General features: G+C 43.7%; 1 protein-coding gene and 1 long non-coding RNA gene across 12 annotated transcripts in view; one reads left to right on the forward strand and one right to left on the reverse strand.

The window, feature by feature from the left end:
- The window catches only part of FANCD2 (FA complementation group D2), a 144,030-nt gene extending 126,355 nt beyond the window's left edge, over nt 1-17,675 (forward strand). For all 11 annotated transcript variants that reach the window (XM_050778645.1, XM_050778644.1, XM_050778650.1 and 8 more), the window contains 12 exons: nt 2,524-2,634; nt 3,866-3,996; nt 5,179-5,272; nt 5,557-5,679; nt 7,015-7,108; nt 8,360-8,431; nt 9,465-9,503; nt 10,472-10,546; nt 11,376-11,450; nt 12,838-12,984; nt 14,474-14,569; nt 16,933-17,675. In XM_050778645.1, the coding sequence (XP_050634602.1) occupies nt 2,524-2,634; nt 3,866-3,996; nt 5,179-5,272; nt 5,557-5,679; nt 7,015-7,108; nt 8,360-8,431; nt 9,465-9,503; nt 10,472-10,546; nt 11,376-11,450; nt 12,838-12,984; nt 14,474-14,569; nt 16,933-17,007 (1,132 nt within the window). In that variant the 3' untranslated portion in view covers nt 17,008-17,675. The remainder of the gene's footprint in view (nt 1-2,523; nt 2,635-3,865; nt 3,997-5,178; nt 5,273-5,556; nt 5,680-7,014; nt 7,109-8,359; nt 8,432-9,464; nt 9,504-10,471; nt 10,547-11,375; nt 11,451-12,837; nt 12,985-14,473; nt 14,570-16,932) is intronic.
- LOC126947736 (uncharacterized) lies at nt 3,887-11,706 on the reverse strand. Its single transcript, XR_007723185.1, has 3 exons — nt 11,433-11,706; nt 11,042-11,066; nt 3,887-3,972 (listed from the first exon to the last, which is right to left on the reverse strand). It is a non-coding gene; the product is annotated as an uncharacterized LOC126947736 (long non-coding RNA).
- Nucleotides 17,676-18,440: the final 765 nt, after the last annotated feature.

Consider the following 18,440-nt stretch of genomic DNA (forward strand, 5'->3'; position numbering starts at 1 on the left):
ATAACTTGAGCTTAGGAGTTCGAGACCAGCCTGGGCAGCACGGCAAAACCCTATCTCTACAAAAAATACAAAAATTATCTGGGCATGGTGGCATGCATCTGTAGTCCCAGCTACTCAGGAGGCTGAGGTGACAGGATGGCTTGAGCCTGTGAGGCAGAGGTTGTAGTGAGCCAAGATTGCAACACCGCACTCCAATCTGGGCAACAGAACCAGACCTTGTCTCAAAAAAAAAAAAAAAAAAAAAAATCTGGGCACAATGGCCCAGCGAAGTTAACACAGAAAATAAACCATCTCTAAAAATTATAAAAACAATAATTAGAATAAATACATGAAAAGATGTTTATTTATTACTTCTTAAGGAAATGCAAATTAAAAGCACGATGAGATAGCACAACACACTCACTAGCATAGCTACATTAAAAAGACTTAGCATGCCAAGTGTTGGTGAGAATGTGGAGCAACGAGCTCTCACATGCTTCTAGGGAGACTTTACAATAGTACATCCATATTGAGAAATAGTTTGGTAGTTTCTTAAAAAGCTAGACGTGTACCTACCATGTGACTCAGCCATTCCGTCTTTAGGTATTTAACCAAGGGAAATGAAAGCATATATCCACCAGGGTCTGATACAGGAATATTTTTAGCAATTTAGCCTGTGGTTTTACATAGTATATTCTGAACTTGTTTCCCATGCTTGTGTGCGTGCGTGCGTGTGTGTGTGTATGTGTGTATGTGTGTGACGGAGTCTTACTCTGTCGCCCAGGCTAGAGTGCAGTGGCGCAATCTCGGCTCACTGTAACCTCTGCCACCCAGGTTCAAGTGATTCTCCTGCCTCAGCCTCCTGAATAGCTGAGCATACAGGCGACTGCCACCATGCCCGGCTAATTTTTGTATTTTTAGTAGAGACGGGGTTTCACTATCTTGGCCAGGCTGATCTTGAACTCCTGACCTCATGATCTACCCTCCCAAAGTGCTGGGATTACAGGTGTGAGCCACCACACCCGGCTTTTTTTTTTTTTCCCCTGAGACAGGGTCTTGCTCTGTTGCCCAGGCTGGAGTGCAGTGATGCAATCGCAGCTCACTGCAACCTCTATCTTCCAGGCTTATAAATCCTCCCACCTCAGCCTCTCAAGCAGTTGGGACTGCAGGCACGTACCACCATGCCCAGCTAATTTTTGCTTTTTTTTTGTTTGTTTGTTTTTCTTTGGTAGAGACAGGGTTTCTCCATGTTGCCCCCAGGCTGGTCTCGAACCCCTGAGCTCAAGTGATCCACCTGCCTCAGCCTCCCAAAGTGCTGGCATCAGAGGCGTGAGCCACCATACCTGGCCCAAATTGAACATTTTAAATACATGAAGTTTGCTGTACATCAATTATATCTCATTGAAGCTATGGTAGACATAAAACCTGACACCTAATAGGCCCTCAGAATACATTTGTTGAAAAGAATTACTATCACTGGTGGTTGGGAAAATGCTTCTAGAGGAGAAGATCTAGGAAGTCAGATTGTGCTGGGCGTCAAAAGTCAGGCAGAATAATTTAAATGTTGTCCAGGGAAGCCATTTTGGAGTTTTATGATCATAGCCATGATGCAATGAAAGCAGTGGTTTAGGAAAACCCTTCTGGCAGCAGCGTGCAGGACAGATTGAAAAGGGATGCAAAAAGAACACTCAAAAATACATGTGTCACTATGATCTACACATGTATTGATAGGGGCCTGGCCAAAATGATGGTCTGGGCTTGGAAAGGAAGGGACAATATGAAAGGTAATCCAAAGATAGAAATGTCAAGACTTGACTGGTTAATGTAGGAGAATGGGTAAGTACCACTATGGGCTGGACATTGATTTAGCAGTTGGACAAAATTATTCCTATATTTTTTAAGAAGACTACCTATCTCTAAAATGTAGGGAATGAAGGAGAGCTTTTTGCCCTTGAAAATAAACCTATGGGCCAGGCGTGGTGGCTCACACCTGTGACAAGAAAGAAGAAAAGAAGCCTGTGAAGACTTCAGGAAAGATTACTTTGGATGTATTTCAATTTCTACTCTGATACTTAGAGCTGTGATTGAATTTGGTACTTCAGTACTTTCCATTTCAATTCTTTTTTCTTTTTTTTTTTTTTTTGAGATGGAGTCTCACTCTGTCACCAGGCTGGAGTGCAGTGGCACAATCTCCGCTCACTGCAACCTCTGCCTCCCTGGTTCCAGCGATTCTCCTGCCTTAGCCTCCTGAGTAGCTGGGACTACGGGCGCCCACCACCACGCCCAGCTAATTTTTGTATTTTCAGTAGAGACGGGGTTTCACCATGTTGGCCAAGATGGTCTCCATCTGTTGACCTCGTGATTCGCCCGCCTTGGCCTCCCAAAGTGCTGGAATTACAGGCATGAGCCACCACGCCTGACCTCTCAATTCTTTTTTCAAACTGTTAAACTATTGATGGTATAGACTGGAGGCCAGGATCCTTAAATATTATCCAAGTAGTTTTCCAGAAACTAAGCTAACCCCTCTTACCTTGACTTCCTTAGGAGTGGATTTTCTCAACCTGAAAATCAGAATTTACTGTATTCAGCCCTCCATGTCCTTAGTAGCCGACTGAAACAGGGAGAACACAGCCAGCCGTTGGAGGAACTGCTCAGGTGAGTCAGACTACATAGCCAAGATTGTTGTCCCAAGAAACTCCTAGGAACAGGATTGGCAACTTTCTTGAAAATACCTGGGTGTCTTTCAGTAGTTGTAAAGGAAATTATTTTCAGCTACTCTTCTCATATATGAGCGTTCTCATCTATATATTCTGATAAATCCTGAAGTATTAGAAGCCTTGAATAATCATGCTAAATCTTCATGAATGTATCAGCCCATAAACACAGCCTTTTCAAGTAATAATGATGAAAACATTGACCATCTGTAATCAACTCTTGATTATCCAGGGACCTACTGTCTCCCAGCAGGGTTGGGTAATTAGGCAGCAGCTAGTTATCACTGATAACCTGCTTCTTTCCCCTTGTCTTGTAGGAAGACCTTACATGACTGAGGGGTAGGCAGTGGACAAGGGAGGTGAGATGATCTCAGGGGCATGGCTTTTCAGCCCCCTCCCCCTTCAGTCAGATTTGACTTGGTCTTTCTCTGACTTCCCTTGATAACCTAGACTATCACTGGGTCAGCAGTCAGTGCTTATCATCCCTGTCTATAGGTCAGGACCTTATTTCTTCTTTTATTTATTTTTATTTATTTTTATTTTTTTGAGAGACAGAGTCTCACTTTGTCACCCAGGCTGGAGTGATCTCGGCTCACTGCAACCTCCGCCTTCCGGGCTCAAGTGATTGTCCTGCCTCAGCCTTCCAAGTAGCTGGGATTACATGTGCATGCTGTCACACCCTGCTAATTTTTGTATTTTTGTAGAGATATTTTCGCCATGTGGCCAGGCTGGTCTCTAATTCCTGAGCTCAGGTGATCTGCCTGTCTCAGCCTACCAAAGTGCTAGGATTACAGGCATGAGCCACCATGGCCGGCCTGTGAACCCAGATTTTAAAAATTATTTTCAGTGTATTGCCTAAGGCTTTAAAGAGCAGATAATTTATCTAGGGTTGTGCATATTAGCGTGGTGCTTGGGTTTCTCAGCATACATGACCCCTTCAAGGCCAACATTCCATCCATGGGGCTGTCTTCTGCTCTGGCTTTTTCCATACAAAGGTATGGTTTTCTACCGAGATGCTTGAAGAGGGTTGCTACTAAAGCACCTGAAAATAAGGAGGATTCTGATTAGGCCATCAAACACTTAAAGGGACTTGGGCACGTCATGTGGATTTAAATATATCTGTAATACATAGGATATTATTGCATTTGTTTGTTTTTCTTGTCTTCTTACAGCCAGAGCTTCCATTACTTGCAGAATTTCCATCAAAGCATTCCCAGTTTCCAGTGTGCTCTTTATCTCATCAGACTTTTGATGGTTATTTTGGAGAAATCGACAGCTTCTACTCAGAACAAAGAAAAAATTGGTGATGGGCCCCAGATCCTTTTTTTTTTTTTTTGTGATGAATAGGACTAATATCTCACACTTGTAAACTTGGGGCTTCCCAGGACATTTTTACATGTAAATCCCCACATAACCTCAGACAGGCCCTCTTGGTATACCAAGAAGGTCATTTTCCCAGAACAACCTGACTGATTTCTGCTAAAATTGCTTAGTTTTCTCTTTGGCTTAAGTTTAATCATGTTCTTCCTTTTCAAAAAAAAAAAAAAATTATCTGAGACATTTGACAAAACTACACAAACCATGAGGTTAATAAAGTAGGAGATAAAGGAGAAGTCAGGGTCAAGTGTAAAAGAAATACTAGCCTCTTCCCTGGCCTTTTTCTTTTCTTTTCTTTTCTTTTTTTTTTTTTTTTTTTTTTTTTTTTTGAGACGGAGTCTCGCTCTGTCGCCCAGGCTAGAGTACAATGGTGCGATCTTGGCTCACTGCAACCCTCCACCTCTGAGGTTCAAGCAATTCTCCTGCCTCAGCCTTTCAGGTAGCTGGGATTACAGGCATGCACCACCATGCCTGGCCAATTTTTGTATTTTTAGTAGAGACGGGGTTTCACCATGTTGGTCGGGCTGGTCTCAAACTCCTGACCTCGTGATCCGCCTGCCTCGGCCTCCCAAAGTGCTGGGATTACAGGCGTGAGCCACTGTGCCCAGCCCTGGCTTCTTTCTTTAACTGTCTTTTGTTATAGCTCTTAGAATGCGGCTCATCCTAGTTTGCAGCACATCAGAAAGTAAGATAAAAATGCAAAACAAACCTTTATTTTTCCCTATTGATTAAAAGGGGAAGGTTTGGTCTGAATCTTGGAGGTGACCACTGCTATTGGCCAGCTCAGGAGGAACAAGATTGGCCTTCCCACTGCCCAGCAGCATTCCTTTTCTCTGTGTGTCTGTATTTATGTTCATGTTTGCATGTTTGTGTATTTCAGGATGGGGTTGGGGTGGGACGTGTTGAGCCTTAGACAAATGAGTTTATGTCTGGCAAAAGGGCCAGTGGTTCAGGAACATGACAGCTTTTTGTAAGTTGCCTGTTAGACCAGGACCGTCTTAGTAAATGTAAACTAATAATCCTTTTGATCGATATCCTCAAAAGCCTGAAAAGCAAGAATGAGGTCAAGTTCCCATATGTAAGATTCCTTTGTCTTCTTTTCTAACAGCTTCCCTTGCCAGACAGTTCCTCTGTCGGGTGTGGCCAAGTGGGGATAAAGAGAAGAGCAGCATCTCTAATGACCAGCTCCATGCTTTGCTCTGGTGAGATGTTTGGTTTCTTCCAATGAGCCAAATAGCCATTTTCTACTTTGCTACTGTTTTTTGTCAGAGACTGGACAAATGACCTTTTTAGTGGGAATTTGAAAACAATGAAGTAGGTTAAAAATGAACACAATTTGGAACATGTGGATCTTAAGATCCTCTGGTTCTGTTTTATGCTGTCAGCTAACTGCTTATTGTTAATTCAGATCATAGAGGAATTTGAGGAATCTGCAGTGTATTCTACTTTGTTAATCAGTGGGTCAAATATTTGATTCTCAATGCAGTATCTACCTGGAGCACACAGATAGCATTCTGAAGGCCATAGAGGAGATTGCTGGTGTTGGTGTCCCAGAACTGATCAACTCTCCTAAAGATGTGTCTTCCTCCACATTCCCTACACTGACCAGGTAAGGGAGTTCTTTCCTCCAGTTTTTCCCTTAAGATAGAATCATCATCAGGCTGGGCGCGGTGGCTCACCCCTGTAATCCCAGCACTTTGGGAGGCTGAGGCAGGTAGATTACCTTGAGGTCAGGAGTTTGAGACCCACCTGGCCAACACAGTGAAACTCCGTCCCTACTAAAAATACAAAAATTAGCTGGGCGTGTAATCCCAGCTACTTAAGAGGCTGAGGCAGGAGAATCGCTTGAACCTGGGAGGCAGAGGTTACAGTGAGCCGGGATTGCGCCACTGCACTCCAGCCTGAGCACCAAGAGCGAAACTCCATCTCAAAAAAAAAGAATCATCATCACACTGTCCAATGTATGTAGCTTCCACACAACTGCTTTGCTCTTCCTCATCTAATTCTGATATAGACAGTAGATATATTCATTCATTCAATAAAGAGAGTTTGCTGTGGATTCCTTTTAAGGGCTCTCAGCTAATACATTTGAGAGGACCCTGGTGGTTTTTGTTTTGTATTGTTTTGTTTTTGAGAAAACTTGCCACCCAGGCTGGAGTGCAGTGGCGCAATCTCAGTTCACTGCAACCTCTGCCTCCTGGGTTCAAGCGATTCTCCTACCCCAGCCTTCCAAGTAACTGGGATTACAGTCACCCACCACCACACCCGGCTAATTTTTGTATTTTTAGTGGAGATTGGGTTTCACCATGTTGGCCAGTCTAGTCTTGAACCCGACCTCAGGTGATCTGCCTGCCTCGGCCTCCCGAAGTGCTGGGATTACAGGCGTGAGCCATTGTGCCCAGCTGAGATATTTTAGCCATCTTGAGAACAGGGTGCTCACACGTATGTCTCACTTAATGGGTTTGTGTCTCAGAATATCAATAGTTATCTTAACATTTGTAGTCTTTTCAGTTTATAAAGCACTTTTACTTTATCTTGTTTGATCCTTTTGATAATTCTGTGAGGTCTTTGGTATCATTGCCCCTATTTTACTGTTGAGGAAAATGAGAGCTAGGGAAATTCTCAAGCTTACACGTGCAATAAAATAAACATAGAACCAGGACTCAAACTCAGATCTTCTCACTGTTACTTCACTGCTTTTTCCATACTACCATACCACATCCTTTCATAAAGTTAATCCCATTGTTTGACAGGCAATCTTCTTGGACCTATTACTGAGTCCCTATTACTGAGTCCTTTCCACTCCCCCATCCTCTTCCTAAGGACCCTAGTGAAGGACATTTAGAGAGGTAGGGAAGGAAGATACTTTTGGTTCCTGATTCTTCCCAAGTAGTTCTAAGCAGTGCATCATGGCGTAGGCATGCATGCTTTTCTCGTCTTCTAGGCACACTTTTGTTGTTTTCTTCCGTGTCATGATGGCTGAACTAGAGAAGACAGTGAAAAAAATTGAGCCTGGCACAGCAGCAGACTCGCAGCAGGTGAGTAAGATATAGTCACTTCAAGAAGTGGACTTTGGATTACTTGGAAGTTGCTGATTCTTTTTTTTTTTCCTTTCTCTGAGACAGAGTCTTGCTTGCTCTGTTGCCCAGACTGGAGTGCAGTGGCATGATCTCAGCTCACTGCAACCTCGCCTCCTGGGTTCAGGCAATTCTTCTGCCTCAGACTCCTGAGTAGCTGGGATTACAGGCATGTGCCACCACACCAGGCTAATTTTTGTATTTTTTAGTAGAGACAGGGTTTCACCATGTTGGCCAGGCTGGTCTCGAACTCCTAACCTCATGATACACCCGCCGCGGCCTCCCAAAGTGCTGGGATTACAGACATGTGCCAGTGCGCCCGGTAGAAGTTGCTGATTCTATTTCTTGGGTCCAAGTTTTCTCCTAAGCTGTTTTTTGTTTTGTTTTGTTTTGAGTTTCTGAGATTCAGGATTTTTTTCAAAGAGTTCCTAGTTTAATTTCCTTTCCCTCTAGTTAGAGATGAGGAATGGGCTCTGTTTTCCTTGGCTACTGCCCAGTTTGCCTCCTGTTAACTGACATGAGGTAAGCCAGTCTGTTTGAGATACTGTGGATCTTGGCAGCCTGCTAACCAGAACAGAGCTACACAAGTAAAGGGCTAGCATAGGGAAGCAGAGAAGCTACAGCCAATATATGTTTTTTCTTTTTCTTTTTGAGACAGGGTCTAAGTCTGACATCCAGGTTGGAGTACAGTGATGCAAACTTGGCTCACTGCAACCTTTGCCTTCTGGGCTCAGATGATCCTCCCACCTCAGCCTCCTGAATAGCTGGGACCACAGGTGCACGCCACCATGCCCGGCTAATTTTTCTATTTTTAGTAGAGGCAGGGTTTTGTCATGTTGCTCAGGCTGGTTTTGAACTCTTAGGCTCAAGCAATCTTCTAGCCTCAGCCTCCCAAAGTGCTGGGATTATAGGCATGAACCACCACACTTGGTCTGATGGCCAGTACATGTTGCAAAGGCTTTTACTTACTTGGGAATTGCTGAAGAGGAAACTTCTTAGGATGTCTGTCTCTATGAGGTGTTCTAATGTTACCACAACATGCGCAGGCCTCAGAACCATCTTGTGGATGCACTGGTTGCTACATCTCTTGGGAAGGATAATTGGCTTAAATATCTGTATAGCTAGTAATTCAAGAACTATATCTTAGTGAGAATATACTAAGGGAAGTATCTGGCTATGACTCAGAGGTGCCCATATATTTGGCTGCCCCAGATTCATGAAGAGAAGCTCCTCTACTGGAACATGGCTGTTCGAGACTTCAGTATCCTCATCAACTTGATAAAGGTGAGTATGGAGGCTCCTTGACCCATCTCACCAAATAACTGCAGAAACCAAGTGTCCTGGCTTCCAAAATGGACTGTCCTTGCTCCTTTTCCCACTCTTCCTTGGGGCCTGCTCTCCCTGAATTGTCTTCTTCCTTTGTCCCCGTACCCGTCCTGGATAACCCTTTTTCTCACTAGGCTTTTTTTTTTTTGCCTCTTCCTTTCTTCCTTCTACTTATGCCACAATACTATTTAATGACTCCTTCCATCTGTAATTTCTTAACTTTTTCACCTTGCCTTGGGTCCTCTGTGATCTGAGCACACATTCCCTCTTCTAACCCTGAAAGCCCTCGTTCTCCTTTAAACACACTGTACTCTCACCGACTCCATTGTGGTTTTGCTCAGCTTGTTCCCCTAGCCTAGAATGTCCTTGCCTCTCCTTTCCATCTCTTTCATGTCTTTTTGTTTTTGTTTTTGTTTTGAGGCAGGATCTCACTCTGTTGTCCAGGCTGGAATGCAGTAGGGTGATCACAGCTCACTGCAGCCTCAATCTCCTAGACTCAAGAATCTTCCCACTTAAGCCTCTGGAGTAGCTGGGACTACAGGCACATGCCACCATGCCCAGCTAATTTTTCTATTTTTTATAGAAACAGGGTCTCATTCTGTTACCCAGGCTGGCCTCGAACTCCTGGGCTCAAGTGATACACCAGCCTCCGCTTCCCAAAATGCTGGGATATCAGGCATGAGCCAGCATGCCCAGCCTCATCCAGTCTTTCTTAAGTCTTCAGATCAAGGTTTTGGACCTCTAATAATGCCATCTTCTGAACACTTCCAGTTGGAATCAGTTTATTTCTCTTTGCTTTTCTCTTCCTTTTCTTGAACTCCAGTTGTGATAATTACTTTATGCTGCTTTGTAATATTAATTTAAATGTTGACATTCCTCCATTTTAGTATTCTCTACAGAACCCAAAGCTGTGTTTTGCACAGTGGGAAAGAGGCTGGAGTGCTCAAAGGAGCAGATCTCAGCCTTGGTTTCTTGTCTTTCACCTCTCCAGGTATTTGACAGTCATCCTGTTCTGCATGTATGTTTGAAGGTGAGAGATTTACTGGGCCCTGTTTCATATTCTTCCTGTGGATCACTCTAGAGAGGACCTCAGCTAAGATAAATTGCTCAGTTTCTTGCCCACAAGCCAGAGTTTCCAGAATCTGTGCCAGTTTAGGGAAGGCAATGGATACATTTTCCCACCCTAGTTGGATGATTGGAGAAGCCAGTTTTCCTATGAATTTGAAAACTTTCGGTAAGAATCTTAGTACTAGGAGGAATGGCTTCAGGGCAGTTGAGTTTAGGAGCAGTAGTTACCTTCCCTGCCATTCCTTACCAGGCAAAAGGGAGGAAGGAGTAGATGATTCTTCTTTAAAGTCTATGTGGTGGCCTTACAAATGTGGGATCTGATATCCTGAGAATTGCCAAACTTCTCTTTCATGGGAATAGCCTGTATTAGCCCTAGATTTGATGGGAAGTCCAGTCGGAATGTTATGGGGAGAATGCTACTTCCCCACTCCTGAAGTTTCCTTCCAAGTGGATGGTGCCCCATTCTTGTTATCTGCTGGTCACTCTCTCCCTTTTTACTCCACCCTTGCGCAGTGTGGGAGCTGGACGAGTTGGAAAGAGGAGTGATTTATCTGATTGGGAAGTTTAGAAATTGGTCATATGCTTCCTCAGCTTTACCCAGTTTTTCCCTCTTGGGAGTAAGTTATCCTCAGATACAGCTCCCCTCTACTCCTCTATGCTCTCACTCCTAAGCTGAGCAAGTTCCCTTTCCATCCACTGTATCTGTGGTAGGTAAGTCTGCCTAATTCTGGGGCTTAGTTAACAGGCCTATTTGATTTTTGTGTTAAGTTACATTCTCCAAATAAACCTTTTGGACCATTCCCAATTTGTTTTTTATATATATAAATAAGAAAATAAAACCCTTGGGCAGAATGAGGCTATTCTGCCTCAGAAAGGGGCCTTTCAGTGAGATACCTCAGCTAGAGATAACAGTGTGTCTCTCTTCTTCAGTACGGACGTCTCTTTGTGGAAGCATTTCTGAAGCAATGTATGCCGCTCCTAGACTTCAGCTTTAGAAAACACCGGGTAAGAGCTAAGAGCAGAGAACAAAGATATGCACTGAAGAGTTGCTCAGAAGTTATGTCCATGGTGACTCCTGGGTGAGGCTGGGAGTATTCTACCTGGGTTCCTCTGATCCACTTCAGTTATAGCCAGAGATCCCCAAATAGGACTGAATATTCCAAAGCAGGCTGAACTCCTCAGACCCACTCTGGATCAAACCCACCTTTCTACTTCTCCAGATCCGACAGTGGTTTTCCTTTTAGCTTGATTTTATTGTGCTACTGCACTCTCAGGTCCTCATGTATCAGTGTGTCATTTGCTTATTCCTTTATGCTTCTGTAGGTATACTCAGAAATGATTAAAAAAAAAAAAGTTCCTTTGTGTCATAAAACCCTTTGCTGTGGTAATGAACATTCTTGACAGTTTTTTAGCCAATGGCACCCAGGGCTAGAGTGATGAAGTAAGGATAGAATCAGATTATTTCCTATACATACTTAGCAAGTTGAACAAACCACTCACCATATTTGGTTGGTCCCTCATAGCCCTGAAAGAGAAAAGGAAGGTGGTATTTTATCCTAATGTTGCAGATGGGAAAACTGAGACATGGTAACCTATGTAAAACTAAAATGCAGGTCTTATAACTCTCAGATTTATACAAGGGACAGAAATGGGAGAGTTGAGAATAAGCGGTAGCTGCTATTCCTCCTATTTGAGAGGCAAATTAAGATGATTATCAGCATAGGCTGGAACCTGCAGAGTTTATCCTCTTTGGAGCTTTTGATTCCAAGGGTATACTGAATCTAAAATGAAATCAGTACATTTCATAGAGTATTTATAAACTTATTGGTTATAGGAAGATGTTCTGAGCTTACTGGAAACCTTACAGTTGGACACAAGGCTGCTTCATCACCTGTGTGGGCATTCCAAGGTAAGAAGGGAAGCAGATCCTATCAGCAGCCTGCCTGTTGGCTTAATCTGCAGTTGCTATTGGGAGATCCATGGGCTGCTGTCCTTCTTCATTTATATCTGGGACTGTGTCTGTCCAAAGGCAGTTTATTCAGAGCAAATCCTTAGTTGCTGCTTCAGATCGGGCAGTCCTCTAGAGGGGAATCTCTGCATCTGAAATATGATTCAAACTCCAAAGCTCTTTTTCCTCTAGAAACTTCTTGGGTGAGAGGAATAGAATGCTGGTATATGTTTACTTCTGCAAAGTCCCCTAGGCGACAGGACTGTGATGTAAGTGATGATCCTGCAGGAGACAGGAGGTGGCTCTAAAGCAGCCATCTGTAGAGGCTTTCATCTGTGCTACTTACTTTCAAGGAATGCATCTGTGTCTTATGAGAACATCTTAGCATTAAAGGATTTTTCCACTTGAAGCCTTCTTATAGTTAATGAGGTATTGTCATGTTTTGTCTGAATGAACATAGAACCCTAGAGTTCTGCAGTCGCTGGCAAACCAAATGATTCTTGAGTCCAGTTTCTGTTACTTACTTCCTCTTCTGGTTCTAAATGTGTAAGGTCCTGAAGAGTGAATTTTTTTTTTTTTTTTTTTTTTTTTTTTTGAGATGAAGTCTCGCTTTGTAGCCCAGGCTGGAGTGCAGTGGTGCAATCTCTGCTCACTGCAAGTTCCACTTCACGGCTGCACAGTGAATTTTTAAGGAATTCTCTTAGCTAAATAGGGCTACTCTATTGTTTAATATCAGTAAAATATATATTCAAGAATATTTTAGGTAAATTCATTGATGATCGGCCAGCAAGAGGTTATGAAGAGGAACCAGAGGTGGTAGTGGTATGTCTTCTAGGCTTTGAATTATTTAGCTGCCATTGTCTTTGGATTACTCTGCCAAGCTATTCCTGTTCGATGGAACATACTGTTGGTTCATATTGGCGGGGCTTATATCCTTATTCAGTATTCAAAGGTTTCTATAAGAAATATGAAGGCATGGGCCGGGCGCGGTGGCTCAAGCCTGTAATCCCAGCACTTTGGGAGGCCGAGACGGGCGGATCATGAGGTCAGGAGTTCGAGACCATCCTGGCTAACACGGTGAAACCCCGTCTCTACTAAAAAATACAAAAAAAAAACTAGCCGGGCGAGGTGGCGGGTGCCTGTAGTCCCGGCTACTCGGGAGGCTGAGGCAGGAGAATGGCGTAAAAAACCCGGGAGGCAGAGCTTGCAGTGAGCTGAGATCCGGCCACTGCACTCCAGCCTGGGCGACACAGCGAGACTCCATCTCAAAAAAAAAAAAAAAAAAAAAAGAAATATGAAGGCATGATGATAAACTCACAAAAGATGGATGTTATTTATCTCCATTCAGATTCACCAGGACACGAGACTCACACAACATGTGCCTCTGCTCAAAAAGACCCTGGAACTGTTAGTTTGCAGAGTCAAAGCTATGCTCACCCTCAACAATTGTAGAGAGGCTTTCTGGCTGGGCAATCTAAAAAACCGGGACTTGCAGGTAAGCCTTGGATCCTGCTAGTGATAATTCTCCAATCTTATTCTTTGTGACAGCATCAGATGGCATGTAAGGCAGTTCACCTAAGCCCTGGTCTCTCAGTAAGGCTACTTTTCTCTTAAGTCTGTGACTGTTGAACTCTTAAAGTTATGGTATGTTGCTCATGGGCCCTAGTCACAGGCTATACCCCTCATCTTAGGCAGCAAGGCACCAAAACATGCCATTGATATAAACAATGCCTCAGACATAAAGGAGTCAGACCAGTACAAACCTCTCTCCACAGCCAGAGGGGCTCCTTTAAGCCCCACTGAGGGTAGATTCATAATAACATTTTTGTATAGGGACAAACATTTCTTTTGTTTAGTTATACTAAGCCAATCTGTCTTATTCCGGAAATTATAAATTAATCTCTAATTTTAACTAATGAGCATTTATAAGGTTTTTTAATTGTCTGATTAGCTGAAATCTTGTGTTGTTTATAATACTACTTTGGAGTTACAACATTTTTCAGATAGGGTAGTATAAGCCCTTTTCTTTCATGCTTAAAATATCTGAGTCTTATAGTCAGTTATATATGAAATATATAAAATAGCACCACAGAGAATTAACTTCCTTTCTTCACATCAACCTTATGAGGCAGATACTATTGTTTCTTCGTAAAAATTGAAACTCAAAGAAGTTAAGTAATTTACCTAATGTCATTCAACAGTAAGTGAGTGGAGCCACGGTTTGAGTCCAAACAGTCCTAAATCCAGACTTGATGCTCTTAAACACTTCACTGGGCCGGGCGCGGTGGCTCACGCCTGTAATCCCAGCACTTTGGGAGGCTGAGACGCGTGGATCACGAGGTCAGGAGATCGAGACCATCCTGGCTAACACAGTGAAACCCCGTCTCTACTAAAAAACAAAAAACTAGCCGGGCGAGGTGGCGGGCGCCTGTAGTCCCAGCTACTTGGGAGGCTGAGACAGGAGAATGGCATGAACCTGGGAGGCAGAGCTTGCAGTGAGCGGAGATCAGGCCACTGCACTCCAGCCTGGATGACAGAGCAAGACTCTGTCTCAAAAAAAAAAAAAAAAAAAAAAAAAAAAAAAAAACACTTCACTGTACTGTCCTTTAGCCTCTGCATGGCCTTTCGTAGTTGGTGTAATGGTGCTTATATACTTTAAGGTATTTGGGAAATTTTAGAACCATGTTCAGCATCAACTTAGAGTCACCAATACAGTCTAGCCTTTTAAAATGTAGTGTGATGCTAGCATACCAAGATGAACCTTTTGTTACATTACTTTTTGTATCAGAGCCACAGACATCTCAGAAACCTGGAGTTGAGTATCCCTCCTCTAGATGCTGAATCACAAGTTGGTATCCATGTTTGACCGTGTTTTGAATGGCTAGAATATCTTCCTTTGTATTGCCTGTAAACTCAACCTTCTCCCCTATTACCCTAAATGTGGTCATTATAACCCACAATTTTCTTGGTCCATTCACATTTAGGGTGAAGAGATTAAGTCCCAAAATTCCCAGGAGAGCACAGCAGATGAGAGTGAGGATGACATGTCATCCCAGGCCTCCAAGAGCAAAGCCACTGAGGTATCTCTGCAAAAGGCACCAGAGTCAGGCACTGATGGTTGCATTTTGTTATTGTTCTGAGTTGGTGGAGCAGAACTTTGCCTACTTATGTTTATTGTCAAGTACTTCTATGCCCATTTCCATTCCCTCCATAACAGCTTCTGTGCTTATATAATTTTTTGGGACCCAGAAAAAACAACCACACAATCTTAGAATCGCTACTGAGTATCTCGAGTTGTGGCATTTGTTATAGAGTTGACAATTCTCTGCATTATAGCCTTTCATTTTCCATGAATCCATATCTGAAATCATTTTAGAAGGGAGAAGTCATCGAAGTATTTTCTGAGTGTTGAAAAGAATGAGTTAAACCATTTAAACACATTTGAAACATACGAAAATAGAAATGTGAAAGCATTTGGTGAAAGCCAAAGCACAGAGTCAGAAGCTGCCACCTTAGAGAACTGAAATAAAAATAGAAGTTCTTACTCTTTTTTGTGGTACAGATGCTTTTGAGAATTTGAAGAAAGCTAAATAAAAATGTATACATGGCTGGCGCAGTGGCTCATGCTTGTAATCCTAGCACTTTGTGAGGCCAAGGTAGGAGAATTGCTTGAGCCCGGGAGCTCAAGACCAAGCTGCACAACATAACAAGACCCTATCTCCACAAAAAAATGAAAAATAAGCCCAGGTGCGGTGGCTCACGCCTGTAATCCCAGCACTTTGGGAGGCTGAGGTAGGCAGGTCACAAGGTCAGGAGTTCAAGACCAGCCTGGCCAACATACTGAAACCCCATCTCTACTAAAAATACAAAAATTAGCTGGGTGTGGTGGCACGCACTTGTAGTCTCAGCTACTTGGGAGGCTGAGGCAGGAGAATCACTTGAACCTGGGAGGTGGAGGTTGTGGTGAGCTGAGATCCCGCTACTGCACTCTAGCCTGGGCAACAGAACGAGACTCCGTCTCAAAAAAAAAAAAAAAAGCGTACATTTATAAAATTTTGTCACAATTCAGGTAGGTTATAGACACCAAAATCTCAGATTTAAGAACCCCTGCTGTGGGGCCTCTGTCTGTAATGCCGTTTGAGTCTGATCCAGAAAGATCATTTAGTATGAAAAGTCTGGCCTGGTAGGGTGGCTCACACCTGTAATCATAGCACTTTGTGAGGCTAAGGTGGGAGGACTGCTTAAGCCCAGGATTTCAAGACCAGCTTGAGACCCCATCTTTACAAAAAAAATTTTTTTGAGCTAGCCAGGCATAGTGACGCATGCCTATGGTCCCTGCTACTCAGGAGGCTGAGGTGGGAAGGTTGCTGAAGCCCAGGAGGTGGAGGCTGCAGTGAGCCATCATCACACTCCAGCCTGGATGACAGACCCTGTCTCAAATTTAAAAAGTTCTTTTATTTACATGGTCCACAGTTTTATTTGTATAATATACCCCTTCCACCTTTTTCTCAGAGAATTTGAGGCAGACAGTATCCTATTAGTTTGGTACTTTCCCCTAAGCAAATCTCTCATACTAGAATTGTAAGCCAGACAGAACAGAATTTTGTACTGGATTCCTGTTGAGATACACCAGCACAGCACTTCTTTTTTTGAGACAGAGTCTCCCTCTGTCGCCCAGGCTGAGGTGCAGTGGTGCAGTCTCGGCTCACTGCAATCTGTCTCCCAGGTTCAAGTAATTCTTCTGCCTCAGCCTCCCAAGTAGCTGGGATTACAGGTGACTGCCACCATGCCTGGCTAGTTTTTGTATATTTAGTAGAGACAGGGTTTCACCATGTTGAGCAGGCTGGTCTCGAACTCCTGACCTCAGATGATCCATCCACCTCAGCCTCCCAAAGTGTTGGGATTATAGGCATGAGCCACCGTGCACTGCCATAGCACCACTTGTAATAAATATTTCATTCTATATTGAATGCCCTCTTTGTTCCTATGTCATACACATGAAGTAGAGCTGGAGGACCATGGCTTGTTTAAAATTATGCAAATTGGGCTGGGTGCGATGGCTCAGGCCTGTAATCCCAGCCCTTTGGGAGGCTGAGGCAGGCGGATCACCTGAGGTCAGGAGTTTGAGACCAGCCTAGCCAACGTGGCGAAACCCTATCTCTACCAAAATACAAAAATCAGCCGGGCGTGGTGGTGCATGCCTGTAATCCCAGCTACTTGGGAGGCTGAGGCAGGGGAATCGCTTGAACCTGGGAGGCGGAGGTTGCAGTGAGCTGAGATCACGCCACTGCATTCCAGCCTGGCAACAGAGCAAGACTCCTTTAAAAAAATAAATAAAAGTTTTAACAGTGACAGTAGTACAGTTGTGTATCCTCTAGGAACTGTATTCCAGAGGTCACCCAGAGCAGTAACCTAAAATACTTATTTATTCTTTGCCCCTTAGGATGGTGAAGAAGACGAAGTAAGTGCTGGAGAAAAGGAGCAAGACAGTGATGAGAGTTATGATGACTCTGATTAGACCCCAGACAGATTGTTGCCCGCTTCTGTGTCTCTGCCAGCCACTGATCATTTTGTGTTAAGAGTTTGAAATCCGCTGTTTACCTTTCTTACTGGAAGGATCCTTTTTTTGTTCCTCTATTTTTTTTTTTTTTCCTAAGATGGAGTCTCACTGTGTCGCCCAGGCTGGAGTGCAGTGGCGTAATCTCGGCTCACTGCAACCTCCACCTCCTAGGTTCAAACGATTATCATGCCTCAGCCTCCTGAGTAGCTGGGACTACAGGAATACGCCACCATGCCCGGCTAATTTTTGTATTTTTAGTAGACACAGGGTTTCACCATGTTGGCCAGATGGTCTCGATTTCCTGAACTCATGATCCACCTGCCTCAGCCTCCCAAAGTGCTGGGATTACAGGCATGAGGCACCACACCTGGCCATCTTTTGTTCTTAAAGTGGGGGCTTTATTAACTTGTGGACATCATGGATTATCTAACATCATCACAGTCCCTGGCTCAGGATTCTAATGTAGCATTATTTATTGGTTTGGATAAACCTAGCTGTGCTACACTGCAGAGTAAAATCTCTGAGTCATGATTCTGGACTTTGGGAGCTAGTTTTGAAACTGATTTATTCTAGAACTTAGGCTTGTACCAATTTTACAAATAAATTCTCTTCTAAGTTCTGCTTCAGCTGCCTCATTTATCTTTCTGGATTTGCTTCATTATTCAAGGATTAGGTGGAATTGAATTGAGATTTGTGCAGAGAAATTATGGAGACTGGTGCTAACATAGTTCTGCCGATTAAAATCATGTCTCCTGGCCGGGTGCAGTGGCTCATGCCTGTAATCCCAGCACTTTGGGAGGCCGAGACAGGCGGATCACAAGGTCAGGAGATCGAGACCATCCTGGCTAACACGGTGAAACCCCATCTCTACTAAAAATACAAAAAATTAGTCGGGTGTGGTGGCGGGCGCCTGTAGTCCCAGCTACTTGGGAGGCTGAGGCAGGAGAATGGCAAGAACCCGGGAGGCGAAGCTTGCAGTGAGCTGAGATCGCACCACTGCACTCCAGCCTGGGAGACAGAGCGAGACTCCATCTCAAAAAAAAAAAAGAAATGTCTCCTATTATAAGAACCAATTTCATTTGAAATGAGATATATCTGGTCTTTCTGGAGGATTGACTTGATCTTGATGATCTTCCTTTTTTTTTTTTTTTTTTTTTGAAACGGAATCTCACTCTGTCACCCAGGCTGGAGTACAATGGCACGATCTCAGCTCACTGCAACCTCCGCCTCCCAGGTTCAAGTGATTCTCCTGTCTCAGCCTCCTGCATAGCTGGGACTGCAGGTGCACACCACCACGCCTGGTTAATCTTTGTATTTTTTTAGTAGAGACAGGGTTTCACCATATTGGCCAGGCTGGTCTTGAACTCCTGACCTCGTGATCCACCCGCCTC

Source organism: Macaca thibetana, chromosome 2 (genome assembly GCF_024542745.1).
Source record: "Macaca thibetana thibetana isolate TM-01 chromosome 2, ASM2454274v1, whole genome shotgun sequence".
Taxonomy (NCBI): Eukaryota; Metazoa; Chordata; class Mammalia; order Primates; family Cercopithecidae; genus Macaca; species Macaca thibetana.